Source organism: Heterodontus francisci, chromosome 19 (assembly GCF_036365525.1).
Source record: "Heterodontus francisci isolate sHetFra1 chromosome 19, sHetFra1.hap1, whole genome shotgun sequence".
Taxonomy (NCBI): domain Eukaryota; kingdom Metazoa; phylum Chordata; class Chondrichthyes; order Heterodontiformes; family Heterodontidae; genus Heterodontus; species Heterodontus francisci.
Genome location: NC_090389.1, coordinates 36,701,585 through 36,719,540, shown reverse-complemented (window position 1 = coordinate 36,719,540; position 17,956 = coordinate 36,701,585). Strand labels below are relative to the sequence as shown.

The following is a 17,956-nucleotide window of genomic DNA, read 5'->3' as shown; positions in this document are numbered from 1 at the left end:
GGATTAGGCTGGATGTCTACTTGACGGCTGGCATGGCATGATAGGCCGAATGGCCTCCTCCCGTGCTATAAATTTCTATGATTTTGTGGTCCCAGGAAGTCAATTCCACGTGGGCTATTTTAACACTCTCTCTGGCAGGTAAAGCATTTGGGCAGGTAAAACTGTCCTGGTCATTCACCCGTCAGAAAGCTACTAAGAATCCACCATTCCCAATTTTAACCCGCTCTACGGAGCAGGCGGCAAGAATATCTGCTCAATAATGGTGGGGACTTTCCTTACGTGTACATCAACGGGACCTGACTGCAACTTCAACTGGTGGCTGCAGCAAGGGAGTTGCTGGAGTTTTCAATCCAGCAGGAAGTGGAGCTGGAGCCACAACAGACCCAAATAAATAAGTCTCCTGCCCAACCACCCATTATGTATCTTAAATTACACCTGCCACTATGTTTTCTAATGAAGTGCCAGGACTCTGACATATTTAAGGATCCTGAGGTGGAGGGGAGAAATTATATTTCAGAGTTCTACTGCAAAAATATTTGTTTGCTGGTGTAAATTTTGATGTCAAGTCAGATCGAGGAAATTGCGGCCTAGTATCTCAATTCCACAGTGCACTTCTTCAAAGAAGCCCAGGAGTTTTGGCAGACAGCATCTGCTCTTCTGAATCCTTGATGGCTGTCATTTACAAGGTTATGTGTTATGTTTTGTCTTTGGAGATATTCTCATTTCCAGATTCCCTTTTCCCCCAGTTGCCCTTTTAACATGCCTCTTTATTTTTCTCCCCTTTCTCTGTGCCAGGTTTGCACAATTCATATTTACTTTTTAATTCATTTCTGATTGATTTGTGTATTTATTTAAGGTCATCCTTGTATGCTTATCCTTATGACTTTTCAATTTTTTTTTGTAGTTCAATATTTGTATTGATTTTCGAGTTTCATCCAGCTTAGTATTTTTCCTCACTTTTTTTCTGTCAAAAGCTGCTCAAAATCCAGTTTAAAAAGTTAGAAATAAAAATATGAACATGATAATATCTCAGTCACAATTATCCTGGCACTATCATGTGGGTTTTAAAAAATTGATTCATGGAGTTCTGGAAAGTGACTGGTTGCAATATTTTATTATGTTCATATGTTAGTTTTTTATATAATTTTGTTTTTTTCCTAAATTGAGCACCTACTTCAAAATTTAGCATTTAGTGAGGTTTTATTGCCTTGGTTAAGATCTACATGCATGGTATTTATTGAAAATGCACCTAGTTTTGCACACAAATGTAATTATGAAAATCAGCAGCACCAACAATATGTTAAGTAACAGCAATTCTGACACTGCCCGAATTATGCAACTACTCGAAAACCTGCATTGCTGAGTTTGACTACTCTTTGACAGCTCACTTCAAGGTCCCCTTCCCAAAATCTGAAAATCTGACAGGCAGTCACATGCAAGAAATGTTGTAAAAATATTTTTTTATTATCTGTTGCCAAAGAGCCACCAATAAATTAGATGTATGAGTGTGTTCTTTGGTAGAAACTGTTTGCTGGACTGCTGAAAAAGAACAAAAGCTTAGTCATAATAGTGATGGCAAATTACAGTCCTATACTGAGTATTTAGGCCCTTGTCATTCCTGTAGTATGCTTTACTGCAGCCAAGAAAAGTATGTTTCTCTTTTAAAAGTAACACAATTTGTGCTTCTTACCTCGCTTACATATATTCCCATGTCATCTTCATCATCTGTTCTGTAGCATACTGTGAGACCAAGCTTGTCCTGGCTGTGCAATCTGTACAAGTCTACTTCCTAATCAGTTACAAGACAAATTGACATAAAATTCAGCAGTTTTTTTTTAAATTTCAGTGAGACTTCACACTCAAATTCAGATCTGATGTTCAATTTTGATTACAATGCTTCTGATTGCATTTTCTTTAGGTTGAGTCGCTCACACTACAGTGATATTGCAAGCACTCAGCAGGAACACTATGCACCATCACCAAAGACCTTATAGAGTTTCAATCATTTCATTCTAGTATGACAGATTCAATTAGAAAACCATATTCCATTGAATTAATATGAAGATAACCTATATGCCCATTTTTTGGATGGTATTCTATCACAGAGCTGTCAAAAGTCCATGGAGGAAAATATGTATTTTTATCAGTTGCAGTTGTCTACCATTACTTGACTAGAAATTTATTATTTTGTTGCATGAAGATGCACCACTCTTTATTCAGTGGCTCTTCAGTCTCTTTTAAAACATAAGTATAGACTCATAGAGTGACACAGCACTGAAACAGGCCCTTCGGCCCACCGAATCTGTGCCGACCAACAACCACCCATTTACACTAATCCTACATTACCTACCAGATCCCCACCATTCTCCTACCACCTACCTACACTAGGGGCAATTTACAATGGCCAATTTACCTATCAACCTGCAAGTCTTTGGCTGTGGGAGGAAACCGGAGCACCCGGCGGAAACCCACGCAGACACAGGGAGAACTTGCAAACTCCACACAGGCAGTACCCAGAACTGAACCCGGGTCGCTAGAGCTGTGAGGATGCAGTGCTAACCGCTGTGCCACTGTGCCGCCCAAGTATGCAATAAATGTTGTGCCCTCACATTTTTAAAAAGCGACCATGGTTAGATTGTGGGATAAGTCTCTTTGAAACGGAAAGGATTTTGTTTGCTTAAACAGCTTATCATATAACACACTTCAGGCTTCCAAACAGATTAACCTTAAAATGGAACTTAATTTTAGGCAATCTATTTGAATTCCACTTTTTTTCACACATGACTTCAGCAGGACGTAAAACAGGTAGGGCGCAAATGGGCTGCTGATTTGCTCTCCCCCATTTTGTACTGCTGCTGAAAATGAATTTCATTCTCTATGAGAATTTTTCTTTGAATCAGTGCTATATTTTGCATTTAAATCATTGAATCTCTGTGGAACTTGAATCTATGTCATTCTTTTACATCTAAAAAGCCAAGGATTTAAAATCTTAAAGTTCAATGGGTAATCAAAAAATATTTTTATGCACATTACTGGAGATCATAATGGGGATGTCTTTTCAGCACTGCTGTATGTCAGTTCAATTCTGGGTCAATTTTGCACATAAATCTCTAAATCAATATAGACTTGTCATTTATCAGTAATCTTTTCCTATACTGTCTGTTTTCCAGTAGAGAGGCAAAAAAACCCAATATAGCCGGTATAAACATTGTGGGAGGTCTGCGGTATTTGACTTTAGAAGAAATCACAAATTGGGTTTTAGAATACAATATGCATTACAGAAACTGCTTTCTCCAACAGCAACACATGACTGGAAGGTGTGCATATCACGAGTGCTGTATATTCTAATTGCAGTTGACTGAGAAGTATGTATATCACTAAGTCTTGCTATTAAGGAAATTGAAAAATACATTATTTATTGACAGCTATGCATGACAGCTGTCAGGCAGAGGCTGACAAACCAGCAAACTTTGTTCTAGATTTGCCAACATTTGTAATTTGCTAAACAGCATGTCACTGACATTTCTGCTGCCTTTTATGTAAGCTGAAATCAATTTGAAAAGTGGTAAAGCAATATTACATGAAATACAAAATCCTGACAATTAGTTATGATAGCAACTGCAGAAAGGAAAAATAGTTGTAAGCATATTAGATGGGATAGAAGTTATTCCATTTCTGGTGATAAAATGGTAAATATTACCCATTGCTTGGGGTTGTTGAGTTGTGATTTAGTCATTAATCAATGTTAGGCAGGGTCATAGTGCCATCTAACTCTCCACAATGTATTGGGGATCATTTACAAGAACACAGGTTTCCATTATCCTAGCAGATATAAGCAGCAATTTGAAATAATTTTTTAAAAAGTAACCAATCAATATTGTGCATAACAACTATAAAATCAATCAACAAAAGACATATCTTGGTACCCTGACTTGGAATTTCATTTGTGGTTATCCATTTATTACAATTGCTATGCTTCAGGCAAAATGTACATTACACATTTAAACAAAGTTTCATTTCACAGTATTTGCCTTGGAGAATGCATTTCAGATAAAACTAACTGAAGGCTGGCGTTGAGATTTCCCATTCAAGTCTATGTCTTCCAACACTTTCATGTAGTTGTTCGAATCATATTTAACTCTGTACATTTTATGAACTATCATTTCTTCATATACTAATTTATTATGTACAATAATTTTATTTACTTGCACCTCTTAAATATATAGATATCAGTATTATAACATTTTCAAGCTATTTTTAAGATGACGTGAGAATTGGTTTACTATAGAAAACTAACAACTTCAGATTAACATTTCACTGTATTTTAAAGTCTTGGATCAGTAGGACTTGAGGTGACAGAAGTGAATATTTTCTGTCATATATGCTAACCAGAAGATACAGAACTTATAACTATAAAACATGAGGAAGATATGAAGAACAGTTGCCTTTGGCAACAAAATTCGCATTAAATGTTAATGCATTGAGGAAATACTAATCAGCTCCATAGAACTTAATTTTTTACATAAAAGTCCTCTAATGTTTGACTACAAATAAAAAAATTACAACTGAGACCTTTTGCCTATCCTGCTTGTTTATACTAAACTGCTGATTTGATATAGACATTTCACAGAAAACAATAGCTGATCTTTACATTGCCAACACAATTAAATTCCAGGCACGTCCAATGGAGAGAAACCCCATAAGGCTGACTTGATATTTTTCTTGCACAGTTCGACATTTCCATTACAGTAAATGGAACAAGTGTCTCTGTGGTCTGTTCAAAAGCATTTATCAACGGACAACAAAAAGTAACTGAGAAAGGTACTGGAGCTCTGCTTTGTTAGTACTTTGACCTTCTCATTGATCTTAGTCTTCAAGATTTGAACAAGCTTCTTTAGTGGCTCAAGACATACTATCAGGCCATTAAGAATTTCCCAATGCTCAGCTGCCTGTGTCATTGCACCACTCACCTTTTGCCACCACACAGTATATCAAAGTCACCATTATTAATGGTTTGGTTCGCATCATCACAAAGGAATGAACAGTAAAAAGCTTCACCATTTCAAGCCTGATATTTTTCTTTTCATTTATCACATTACATTTGTAATTCAATTATTAACTATTACAATTTCTGTGCTAATTTCAGCTGGTGCTTTGATGTGTGGATGATTTATAATAACAACACAGTAATTCTGAAAATTAATGACCTGAAAATAGATATATTCCAGCATGTTATATAGTTAATAGGTTGGAGATTTAGCAATTTACTATGAGGTGTACACTACAGTGAATGCTTCCCAGCATAGTATGAGCCAGGAGATAGAGCCTAATATTATAAAAGAGAGCATGTCACTACCAAAAGCCTCATAGAAGAGGGTGGGGAATTATCTACACTCATCAACTGCTGAATGTAATAGCGTTGGTTCTCTGAAGAAGCTACGTACTTCAGTATTAGATCAACTTCCATCTACTCTCAATATATTCTTCGTGATGACATAATTAAAGATTCTATTGATTAAACATTATTGCACGAGCAAAGTTTGTACTTTGTAAAACAAATGACAGATTTTGCTGCCAATTGTACCATCAAACATAATTCAAGATTTCTACTTCATAATTATGGATACATAAGAAGAATGTTCTTAATCAATCAAGTGCAGGACGATGTGTGAAAGGGCAAGTATGTCATATAAGTATTTTACAGTAAAATGAAGAAAATCTTCAACATTTTAAAATATACCATACTTAATAAGTTTTCAGTCTAATTGGCCTCCACAAATCAGCTCACCTCGTATTCTAATTCTTCTCTGTCCATTTCAGTTGGCATTGCTAAGTAGTCATTTGGATCATAATAATCCTGTCCTGATGGGTGCCTGCCATGAAAAAAATGTTAATAGGTGATTCACATTTTAAATTCAATTATAATTTGATATCAAAACAAAATCACTTGGACAAGGTGCAAATAACACTAATATGGATTTCAACACACAAAAGAACCTGATGCATTTATTTTATTGAGACAGCTCATAATAACTAAGCAAATGGAACTGAATTAGTCACAGATGGAGTCTGTGTACTTCCAGGCTTAAATGGTCTAGCAGGAGTTGCAGTAATCAATCATCTTTTTTGTTGATACAGTGCATGTTGCATTAGAACACATGCTTGTATATAAGGCATGCCACTGTCCTCTGTAAAACATACTGCATGGCGCAGCGTGCATTCCCTTGCTTTTTATGGAGCACAAAACACAGGAACACCTCATAAATCAATAAATATTGACTACAAAACACAATTCAAACAAAAAGGATCTGCAGGGTACCCTACTGTCAGTATTGCACAATAGTTATACTTTTCAATTAGAACATAATTGTAGTTTTTTTCATGGTTTAGCAATAGTCTCCATTAATTCAGATAAAATTGGTCAAAGCCAAAGAATACTTGATCATTACAGTCTCAGTGGAACAACTCAATCTTATTTTTAGTGAAACTCTTCTACCAGAATTGCTGACACTTTTGTATGCTCTTGGGATGTGGGTGGTTATGACAAGGTTGCATTATAGACAATCCCTTAGTTGCCTTTAGAAGGTGGAAGTGAGTCTTCTCCTTGGAACGGCTGCAGCCCTGTGGTGCTGGTGTTCCTGTGATGGTGTTAGGTCAGGAATTCCAAGGTACTGACCAAGCACATTGACTTCTCTCAAGAATCACTGTCACCGCATTCAAAATCCAGTTCTGGTCCTTTCGTACTGATTTATGATCAAAATCCTGTTCTTCCTCAGCCTAGTTTGCACATCCCTAAAATTCATCTTTATGGACAGCATGTAAACTTTGACAGCACTGACCACTTTTCCCCAGTTTTTGGCATGAAAACCAGTGCATTAGCTGCTTTTCTAATTCAGATTAATTTCCCTTTGCATTACATAGACTGTGGAAAAACACTTGAGGTCTTTATCCTCTTTAACCACTCTGGGCTGGATTTGTTTGTATGGAACTCCGGTCCCATTACTCCATTCCCCATTACCACATTTTGCTACTGCTTTAAAGGCACCGCAGTAGCTCCTCTGCTCTGAGCCAATGTAATTTAAATCAAAAACAAAGTACAATACTTCAGCTCTGCAGCCTACACCATGTGAACCATTGAAAGGATCTGTTCACAGTGAGTTAAACTGAAGGACTTGGTATATCCTGCAGTGATACCACAGTGTTAATGCAGATTAATGGTCACGTTTTATGTTCTTTATAGCAAAAGATGAAAGCCTTCACCACATATATGAAAATATCTTTGAGATTCATTTTTGTATGAACATTTGCATTGAAGGCTTGCTTCACTATAAAAAATATTGCAAAGACACTTTGTACAATTTTAAAATAGTCAAAATTTAATATGATTAGGAAATCTAAAAAAGACATGAAATAGTGACAAAGAATTATGATTCATATAAACAGCCTTTTTATTTGGTGCAATATTTGGTGAAACAAATGCTGATAACTAACATGATACAAGCTTCAACACACTGTGACTGTTAGTGTGAAAGAGCTAAATTCACCTTCGGGTATTGCTGCCTTCAACTGTGGTGTTAATTTAGCTCCTGTATACTGTCCAGCTCAGTCACTTTTCCAAATCAGTGGCCCAGTAATGTCTTCAGTAATTGTTTAAACAAAAATATTTAACAAGCTGACAGAACTAAACAAAAGGATGCTGAATATCGATTAACATCAAAAGTTTAATTTTTGGTGGGTATAATTGCTTGATAATAAATCTTTCCTTCAGGAATTCCCTTTAGAAATTATTTACAAATTATAAAAAATTGCGATCAACTTGAATGTATCTATTTATTTCAATCTTGTATATTTGTGTCATTTTTGTTCAAACACTGAATGCTAATTACATTGTAGATCCTGGCTTGGTAGAACTACTGATCCTAAATAGTGTGAAGACTTTGAATTAATATACACAATTAACATGACAGGATCACTGAGGAATTCCTGGTTAATAAGTGGATCTACTTAAATTATTTCAGCCCCCTCACTGTTACACTAACTAACTCCTATAAGTCAATTGGCTTTCTCATCAGCTCTGAGCGAACAAAAATATATAAAGAACGTTTTTCTAATTGTATTTTCAGGCCTATTACCAAATTCATTCTTCAACACCAGAGTTCACTTCAAACTAAACGTCATAACACAAATTTTAGCGAATGGTCATACAGCATAAGTAACTTTGCTTCTTCCCATTACACCAGAAATTGTTAATTAAATCAATATGTACATGAATAGTCTTTCTGGACAACTGTTTCTCCCCTCCCCCAAGATGCCTTGTTTGCTTTCAAAATTCAACTTGTTCCTTTGTAAATAAAATCAAATTAGAATAAGGAAACGACCAGATCTTCTCATAACGTCTTTTACTCTGCCTCTCTCGCCTTCTTTCATGGGTGTTAGAAAAGGTAGAATAATTGTCTTACAGATGTATGTAATTGGCACTGGCACTAGTGGAGATTTTTACGGTTAAATGAGGAGTGATTGAAGGGCTGAATGTGAATGTACTTGCAAATTCAGTAGGTGTGTGATTATTTACTTGCCATGATTATAACAAGAACCAGACAGGTTTTCTTGAGTTAACAAAGGAAGAGGTTAACTTTATTGTACCTAAACCAAACTAATAAAATAATAAACAACGCAGCAACTTTCACTCACACACCCAGTCGCCTCATCCCCCGACGTCGAGAAGAGCCCGCCGGATATTAGCGGCGGTGACGAGGCCTTGGTGCGGCCTCCACGCAGTTTGACGGCGGGGCCTTCATCTAAATATTTACATGAGCATTAATGAAATGCAAATGAACTTACCTGCCGCCGCCGGCCGCCGACGCCAATTCTACTGCTGCGGATCGCAACTCGCATGCCTTCGGAACTCCTTACGGAGTTCTCAGGCGAGACACAGGTGGGGAGGGGGGAGGAATAAAATGATCAGGGTGAGGGGGGGGGAGGGGAGAGTGTGGAAACCTTTTTTCATTGGGTGCGAGGATGGTGGGAAGGGGTTTAAGGTCAAAGGGAATAAAGTTCGGAGGGATAGGTCGTTACTGCTAACTAATTTTCTGGGGGGGACAGGCCAAAAAAATAAATGTATATACACTGGGGGGGGGTTGGAGAGGGGATTGCAGTTGTGCACAAATCTTAAAGTTTCATTAATGGCATCTTTAACAATGTGAATTTCATCTAAGGGCTGGAAGCCCTTTAAAAATGGCGCTGGCGCCTGCACGGTGGTGCTGGACGCCATGACCGGGGACGCGGCGGCTGCCTCCTCTACGTCATTGGGCCGCTCCAGCCCCTCCATTTAAATGAGCTCCCGCGCGTAATATCGCGGGGGCTCGGTGGCAGCTCTTCCGTGTCAGAAGGCTGCTGACTTTGCAGCGCAGCGCGCTGGTAAAATTCAGCCCTAGAGCTTTACACACACAAAAATAGGTTACAAAGTGGGGAAAGGTAGATTGGTTGAGTTAGAGTCCATAAAACAAAAGGGTTATATAGTCTGTGGGGTTTGGTGATTCGGCTGGCTTCTAGCTGAATTCGGTGGTCCTGAGGCTTATAGTTTGAAGAGGTAGATGGCTGGTTTGGTGGGTCTCTTGGAGATAGTGATGCGGATGATTTCCTCCAATGTGGTTTCTGATTGTAGCCAGAGTATGCAACGGTAGTCAGTCAACAAGCAAGATTTGAAAGCTTTCAAGCTGGAATAGAGAGAGTGAGAGGGACCCCCACTTAGGGTCTGTTCACGTCAGAATCCAGTTGTTTTTCCTTTGCTGCAGAGACAACACCAGCTTAAAACCACTGATAGGAAGGGGCTTGTCACATTATAGTCACTAAGTCATTCAAATCTAGCAGTTAGCAGTATTTCTCGACTAGCTGAAAGAACAAGTAGTTCTTTTAAACTCCCTGGGTCATGGTTCTTGCTGGGAAATGCAGAGACATTTTTGGGCTGAATATTGTAGGCGCGCGCCATATTTCGTGCAGGTTCTCATTTAAATGAAGGGGACGGAGCAGCAGCTCCTGATGATGTAGAGTGGGCAGCTGCTCCGTCCCTGGCAATGGCATCCGGTGCCACCATACAGATGCCAGCGCCATTTTTAAAGGGCTTCAGGCCCTTCGGCCTCATTAAAAGTTTTTAAAGTGGCAGAATGGTTAAAAATGCAGATATACATTTATTTACATTTTTAATTCGCTGTCCCACACCCCCAATGAGTAATAAATGTGCAACTGGTCCTCTCCCCCCGAAAAATTTTTTATTCAGGTTCTGAACTTTCCACCCCAAACTTAATAACTTTTGACACGCAACCCCTTCCCACCAACCCCACAACCAATAGAAAAGAATTTCCCTGCTCCCCTCCCTCGCCCTGATGATTTCACTCCTCCCCCCTCCCCACCGGTGACTCACCTCGGAATTTCATAGGGAGTTGCAGCCAGCGGATGTAAAACCGGCATGGGACGGCCGCCGGGACCAGGTAAGTTAATTAGCATTTGTTTTAAATTAATTTTAATGTTTAAATAAAGGCCCTGCTGCCAAGCAGCAGGGGGGGCCGCACCAAGGCGTCGCCGCCGTTGGTAATATGAGGCAGGGCCTTCTTGGTGTCGGGGGTCGTGGCGGTTGTCCCACAAGTATTTTACAGGCCCCCTTGCCGAGGGGCTGGTAAAATTCAGCCCCTCATCTCCCTCCTCACAGTCCTGTGCAATGTAGGATACAATGTTGCAAATTTGGTAGCCGACTTGAGCTGCCAGCAAAATCATCCTTTTCGCTAGTCTTTGAAACATGTCTTATAAAGAAAAATACAAATTCAGGTCTCCAGTCAGTGGATTAAAGAAAATTATCATTAACAAAGCACATTGGTGTAACAAGATAATTAGTTAATGTCAAAATTTAATTGGTGCTTCTTTTTGTTGCAAACTGAAGTTGCATGAAATGAACAAAGCAGCTCTCAACTGCAAAAGACTGCTTAAAGATGCAAACATATGTATTGTTAAACAGTTTGACGAGAAATTGTTAAATAAAAAAACTGGAAATAAATTCAATTCATTAATTGGGAGTATTTCCAAATTTCCAAATAAGAATAGTATAGATTTTTTAAAAATTCTCTCTCCATGCGAATTGCAGTGAATATAAACTTTAGTAACCTCATCCAGCCTTTTTTTCACATTATGGGTCTCCAGTTACGTGAAAAGAAATTGAAAATGCTGTATGTATTTGAAAACACATAAAAATGTTACATTTTGAGGACTGGATATATTTTTGTGCTGAAATGATCAATGATACTTATAAATTTTGCAATTGCCTTAGTAAAATCTTCAGAAATGACGAGGACATAGGCTCACATATTTTTGAACATTTATACTATAGCACTGAAAGCTAAAAGGTCACTTTTCATCACTTCAATATACGTTTTGGAGGGAACATAATACAATTGATATAATGCTGCAGTATAAACCTATAAAACATATATTATGATTCATACTTTTCGATCCAATTTTCAAAGCTTGGAAGAAGGTTACAAGCATGCAGGCAGAGAGAGAATGGGTGGTCTCCAGAAAGCCTAGGAGGATCAGTGCAGTAGTCCTCTGAGTCTATCTCATTCATGAATTGGTTTTCCATTTTGGAAGCTGGTGAGGGCAAATAATTAAGTTAATTATTATTGGGGGGGGGGTGGGTGGGAGAGGGGCAAAAGAGATGTATTTATTTATTTTAATTCAATTTACCTTTAAATATTTAAATTAGCTGGTAGAACTGACAGCCCTTTAAAAATGGCATCAGTGCCTGCACACAGGCAGCTGACGTCATTGCCGGATGGACAGCCCACCCCCTGAACGTGATTGCGGGGGTGGCTCGCCCCAGCTATTTAAATGAGCTGCCACATGGAAGATTGCAGTGGCTCTGTGGCGTGTGACAGGCGGGCCGTCGTTTATTCACCTTGCCGGCGAGATTATAAAATTCAGGCTTCAGTGTCAGAGCAGTGGGAGGCATTCAAAAGGGAGATTCAAAGTTCTGCCCACAAAGAAAAACAGTGGGGTGACCAAATCTAGAGCACCCTGGATGTCAAGGAGCTTAAAAGATTTGATAAGGCAGAAAAGGAAAGCTTATGTCAGACGACGAGAACTCAATACGGGAGGAGTATAGAAAGTGGAGGGGTGAAATCATAAAGGAAATTAGGACAACAAAGAGAGGGCACAAAAGAATATTGGCAAGTAAAATCAAGGAGAACCCAAAGATATTTTATCAATACATTAAGAATAAGAGGATAACTAGAAAAACAGTAGGACCCATAAAAGACCAAAAAGGGAACCTATGTGCGGAGGTGGAAAATGTGGGTATGGTTCTTAATGAATACTTTGCGTCTGTCTTCACAAAAGAGGTTGACGATGCAGACAGTGAAGTTAAGGATTAGGAGTGTGAGGTATTGGATGTGATAAATATAGGGAGAGAGAAAGTATTCATGGGATTAGCATCCTTGAAAGTTGAGAAATCATCAGGGCCAGATGAAATGTACTCCAGGCTGTTAAAAGAAGCCAGGGAGGAAATAGTGGAAGTCTGACCATCTTTTTACAATCTTCACTGGATACAGGTGTAGTGCCAGAGGATTGGAGGTCTGCTAATGTTATTTACAAAGGGAGCGAGGGATAGAACGAGTAATTACAGGCCAGTCAGTCTCACCACGGCAGTGGGCAAATTATTCTGATAGACAGGATAAACTGTCACTTAAAAAGGCATGGATTAATCAAGGATAGTCAGCATGAATGTATTAAAGGAAGGTTGTGCCTGACTAACTTGATTGAATTTTTTGAGTAAGTAACAAGGAGGATTGATGAGGGTAATGCAGTTGATGTGGTCCACATAGATTTTGACAAGATTCCACATGGCAGACTGGTTCAAAAAAATAAAAGCTCATGGTATTCAGGGGAATGTAGCAAGCTGGATATAAAATTGGCTCAGTGGCAGGAAACAGAGAGGGTAATTGCTGGTGAATGATTTTGTGACTGGAAGGCTGTTTCCAGTGGCATTCCGCAGGACTCGATACGAGGTCCCCTGCTTTTTGTGGTATGTATTAACTATTTGGATGTAAATGTAGAGGGAAATGATCAAGAAGTTTGCAGACGACACAAGAATTGGCCATGTGGTTGTTAGCGAGGAGGATAACTGTCGACTGCAGGAAAATATCAATGGACTGGTCTGGTGGGCAGAAAAGTGGCAAATGAAATTTAATCCAGAGAAGTGCGAAGTGATGCATTTGGGGAAGTCAAACAAGGGAAATAAATGCAGAATGGGCCATATTTTAATTTCCCTCTGAAACTCCAAACGCGGCTCATTTAAATATGCAGGGTGGCCGTCTCCCCCCAATCACGTGGTGGGGGCAGCCACGGCGACACAGTGAACATGTCAGCTGTCGCCGCGCAGGCGCTGGTGCCATTTTTAAAAGGGCTGTCAGCCTTGCTCAGAGAATGCAGGGTTGCCACCGTCCTCCCACCCACACAACATTAGCAATAAATGTTTGCCCCTCCCCCGAGTAAACTGAAATTGCAGAGTTGACCCCTCTCCCTCCTTCCCCCCATACACAAAAAATGCAGAGTTGACCCACCCCCCTCCACTACACTAAAAATGCTCCGATCCCCCTTCTTCAGCTCGATGGTGCCAGCTTTCCCTGGACGGAAATGTGAAGGCACAAGTGCTGCCCGTCGCACTGATGATCTGGATCTGATGCTAAGATCGCAGGGAATTGGATTTAAATGTATGCATAAAGTTAATTTCAATATTTAACGTCGGGTCCTGGTGCCAAGCGGCAGGGTGGGGGCCACCATGGAGCCTCGCTATCGCTGGGAAGATCAGGCCCAGCAATCCCGGCATCGGGCTTCGTAGCGGGCTACCGCTGTGATCGTCCAACCTCCCCTCCACCTCCCTCTACGGAGTCCGACATTGGGAGCTCAACAAAAATCAGCCCAATAAATGGGAAGATACTGAGAGTTGCAGGGGAAGTGAGGAACCTTGGAGTGAATGTCCACAGATCCCTGAAGATAGCAGGACAGGTCGATAAGGTGGTTAAGAAGGCATATGGAATCCTTTCCTTTATTAGCTGAGGCAGGGAATATAAGAATAGGAATTATGCTGGAACTATATAAAACATTAGTTAGGCCACAACTTGAGTACTGTGTGCAGTTCTGGTCACTTCATTACAGAAAGGACGCAATTGCACTGGAGAGGGTACAGAGGAGATTTATGAGGATGTTCCAGGACTGGAAAATTGCAGCTATGAGGAAAGATTGGATAGGCTGGGGTTGTTCTCCTAGGAACAGAGGAGGCTGAGGGGAGATTTGATTGAGATGTACAAAATTGTGAGGGGCCTGGATAGAGGTGAATGGCCTATTTACCTTAGTAGAGAGCTCAGCGACTAGGGGGCATAGATTTAAAGTGATTGGTAGAAGAATTAGAGGGGAGATGAGGAAATATCTTTTCACCGAGAGGGTGGTGGGGGTCTAGAGCTCACTGCCTGAAAGGATGATACAGATAAAAAACCTCATCTCATTTAAAAGGTGCCTGGATGTGCACCTGAACTGCTGTAACCTGCAGGGCTACAGACTAAATGCTGGTAAGTGGGATTAGTCTGGGTAGCCCTTTTTTTTTGGCCGACGCAGACACGATGGACGAAGTGGCCTCTTTCTGTGCCATAAACTTTCTATGATTCTGTGATTCTAAGAATGGATACTGGCTGAGCAAATAAGTATTCTTTGTGTAACTATACTCAAGGATCGTTATACAGCATATGGCCACATGAGCTGTTGCTGCACTTCACTGTGTACAGTCCTATGAGATAATTTTGCCATTCATATAATCTTTGGTATTATTGAAATATTGAAAATATGAATTATGAAATAAACATAAATATATAAATATAAATATATAATTACATTTCTCTAAAGCTGCTTTGAAATGAATGAAATATTGATATTCTATTGAGACACCTCTGAGTAGGCCTTACAGTAGAGTTCAACAATTAAAGAAACCACATACCTCGTCATCAGTAAATATTTGCTCATACGTGGTAAACCACTCACTCCTAAAGGCCTGCTTGGGTCTGCAAAAAAAAACCTGACCCGAGCCTGACAAAACCACATCCTCATTGTCAAAACTATACCAGAGAACAAGAACTACCCATTACCAACTAACAACAGATTTGAGCAGTTTTCATGTTGTACCTTCATAACATACAATTCGGAATAAATGGGGATGCAGTGCAATTCAGTAAATGCTTTCACAGCTGGCTGTTGCTAAGCTAATATATTGAATGAGTTATAAGGTAGTATGAGCGGAAATAATAACACATTCTACTCCCCTCTATTTAGTACTCCATATTTTGGCCTAGACCTTGTGCTTGTAATGATGGCAAAACAATCAGTGCCCGCCCTCATCATTCTGTGAAACTGACAGCAAGTTCTGGTGTCCACACATGCGCAATTAAATGTGGAAATCCAGAAGTTGCTGTCAGGAATTCCCTTCTGCTCTATAGAGTGCAAATGGAAAGCTTCAAAATTGCTTGATTTGATGTGAACTTCCAGTTGCATGCTGTTAATCTTACTGTAGAAAGTTCCGCCTTGTTGAATGATGTGCATCTGGGGTTTTAATGTCATAATTACTGCTAAACAACCTCTCTAGCCCATGTTAAATTCCTCCATTATAATAAAAATTCCATTGTTTCTTTTTCAATTTATGATATTTCAGTTTCTACCTTAATCCCATGTGTATGTCCCAATCTTTATTTTGCTGTCTGTAAAATGCTTAAAAATATGATGGATAATCAGTGCTTTTTATTTCCTAGTTTGCTGTCTGAGAGAATTTTTCACTCTGATTTGCTGCTTACCCTGCTTGATGACATCACTGGTGCTGGATGCCAGAGATTCCCTATAGCTGACACAGGAGTTAAATTAATGCCGGGAAAGGTGAAATTCACTTCACAGAGATTGCTAGATCTTTGTGAGTGAATTTTTTCAAGGCCGGTGGCGGGTGCAGTCTCTTTGCCGCCGACTGCAAAATCTGGACCATAAATTTAAACTTTTTTTTAACTTTACAGATTCCAAAAACATAACAATACTCCCCAGGACTTAACGTCAGGAGGCAATCATCACTCCCAAAAAGAGCCTTCAAAATTAGGGGACAAACTCAGCATCTCCAAACAAAGAATTTGATTATATGTTATGCAATTTGGATTTCCAGCTCCATGGTGTAACGCATTTTACAAAAAAGGTTATATTAATTTAAGTTACAGTCCATTATAAAAGATGCGTCCAAGCTTATACAGAATACACTGCCATTAATCAAGAATTTTTTTTCTCTGGAAGACTACTCATTTGAGATTATAGAAATTTCCAGTGTGACAGTGGGCTGAAGTTTTGGCCCCCCAACCCGCCTCGAAGTCAGGAACAGAGGCAGGGGGCCCTGAAAATACCTGCGCCAGCAATAATCACCAGGGCAGGGGAGGGCAGGACAGAAATCCCACTCTCCTTCCAATTAAGGCCAATTAATACTGTTGAAAAGCTCCTTAAGAGCTTGTCAGGGTTTCAAATTCAATTTTTTAAAAGCCTGGACAGGTTAGCCACACCTTCAGAAACAGTTTATCTGAAGGCAGGCAGGAAAAGAGTGGGGAGCCAGCCATGGCTGCTCCAGGGCATCACCTCGGCCCCATAAGACGGTCAGCAAGGCAAAGGGGGACTGGGAACTTGGTAATGCGGTGTCCTTGGCACTGCACAGGTGGTAGGCAGAGCATCTGGGCTTTGAACGGGGTTGGCACCATTCTGGCATCGCTGGAGCATAGAAACATAGAAACATTATGGCACAGAAAGAGGCCATTCAGTCCACTGTTTCAGCGCTGGCTGAAAAAACTAGCCACCCATTCTAATGCCACCTTCCAGCACTTGGTGCATAGCCTTGCAGTTTACAGCATTTCAGGTGCAGATCCAGGTACCTTTTAAAAGAGTTGTGGGTTTCTGCCTCCACCACCGATCTGGGCAGTGAATTCCAGACACCCATCATCCTCTGGTTGAAAAGGTTTTTCCTCATGTCCCCTCTAATACTTCTACCAATCACCTTAAATCTGTGCCCACATGTAATTGACCTTTCTACTAGGGGAAACAGGTCCTTCCTGCCTTCTCGATTTAGACTCCTCATAATTTTGTGCACCTCAATTAAGTCACCCCTCAGCCTCCTCTGTTCTAAGGAAAACAACCCCATCCTATCCAATCTTTCCTCATAGCTGCAATTTTCCAGCCCAGGCAACATTCTTGTAAATCTCCTATGTACTCTGTCCAGAGCAATTAGGTCCTTCCTGCAATGTGGTGACTAGAACTGTATGCCATACGCCAGCTGTGGCCCAACCAGTGTTTTATACAGCATTATATTCCTGCTTTTGTATTCTACACCTCAGGGACCTGTGGACAAGCACTCCAAGGTTTCTCACAGCCTCTACCCCTCTCAATTCATTGTGTATTCCTTGCTCTGTTTGCCCTCCTCAAAGGTATTACCTCACACTTTTCTGGATTGAATTTCATTTGCCCAAACAACCAAACCATTGACAACACGGACAATTGGGCAGCCACTTGCCCAGAAGGCTCCAACTGGCAATGGGACACGACTGTCAGAGTTTGGGCCCAGTGGCGATGAGGGGCAACATCGTCTGCAGGACGGGCGGAGCCCCGGGAGGAAAGAAGGGCAGGAAAGCAAAGGAGACCAAACCCTTGACTGTCGAAGATGGAACTACCAGGAGATAACCAAGAACCTGTGCCACTGGACGTGGTGACTCTCCAGGCAGATAGTCACAGACATCGATGCCCTCATCGTCAAAGACCTCGCATCTTGCAGCACTGATCACCATGCCTTCCCAGTGGCTGCCAAAGTCACTGTTGCCTTGAGCATCTGGCTCCTTCCAAGGATCAGCTGTGG

The 17,956-nt window shown here is 40.3% G+C and overlaps 1 protein-coding gene across 2 annotated transcripts in view; it reads right to left on the bottom strand.

Moving 5' to 3' along the window:
* The window catches only part of pdzrn3b (PDZ domain containing RING finger 3b), a 408,275-nt gene that overhangs the window by 39,769 nt on the left and 350,550 nt on the right, over positions 1-17,956 (bottom strand). For both annotated transcript variants that reach the window (XM_068051497.1, XM_068051498.1), the window contains exons 5-6: positions 5,789-5,873; positions 1,691-1,789 (exon numbers count right to left, since the gene is read on the bottom strand). In XM_068051497.1, the coding sequence (XP_067907598.1) occupies positions 1,691-1,789; positions 5,789-5,873 (184 nt within the window). The remainder of the gene's footprint in view (positions 1-1,690; positions 1,790-5,788; positions 5,874-17,956) is intronic.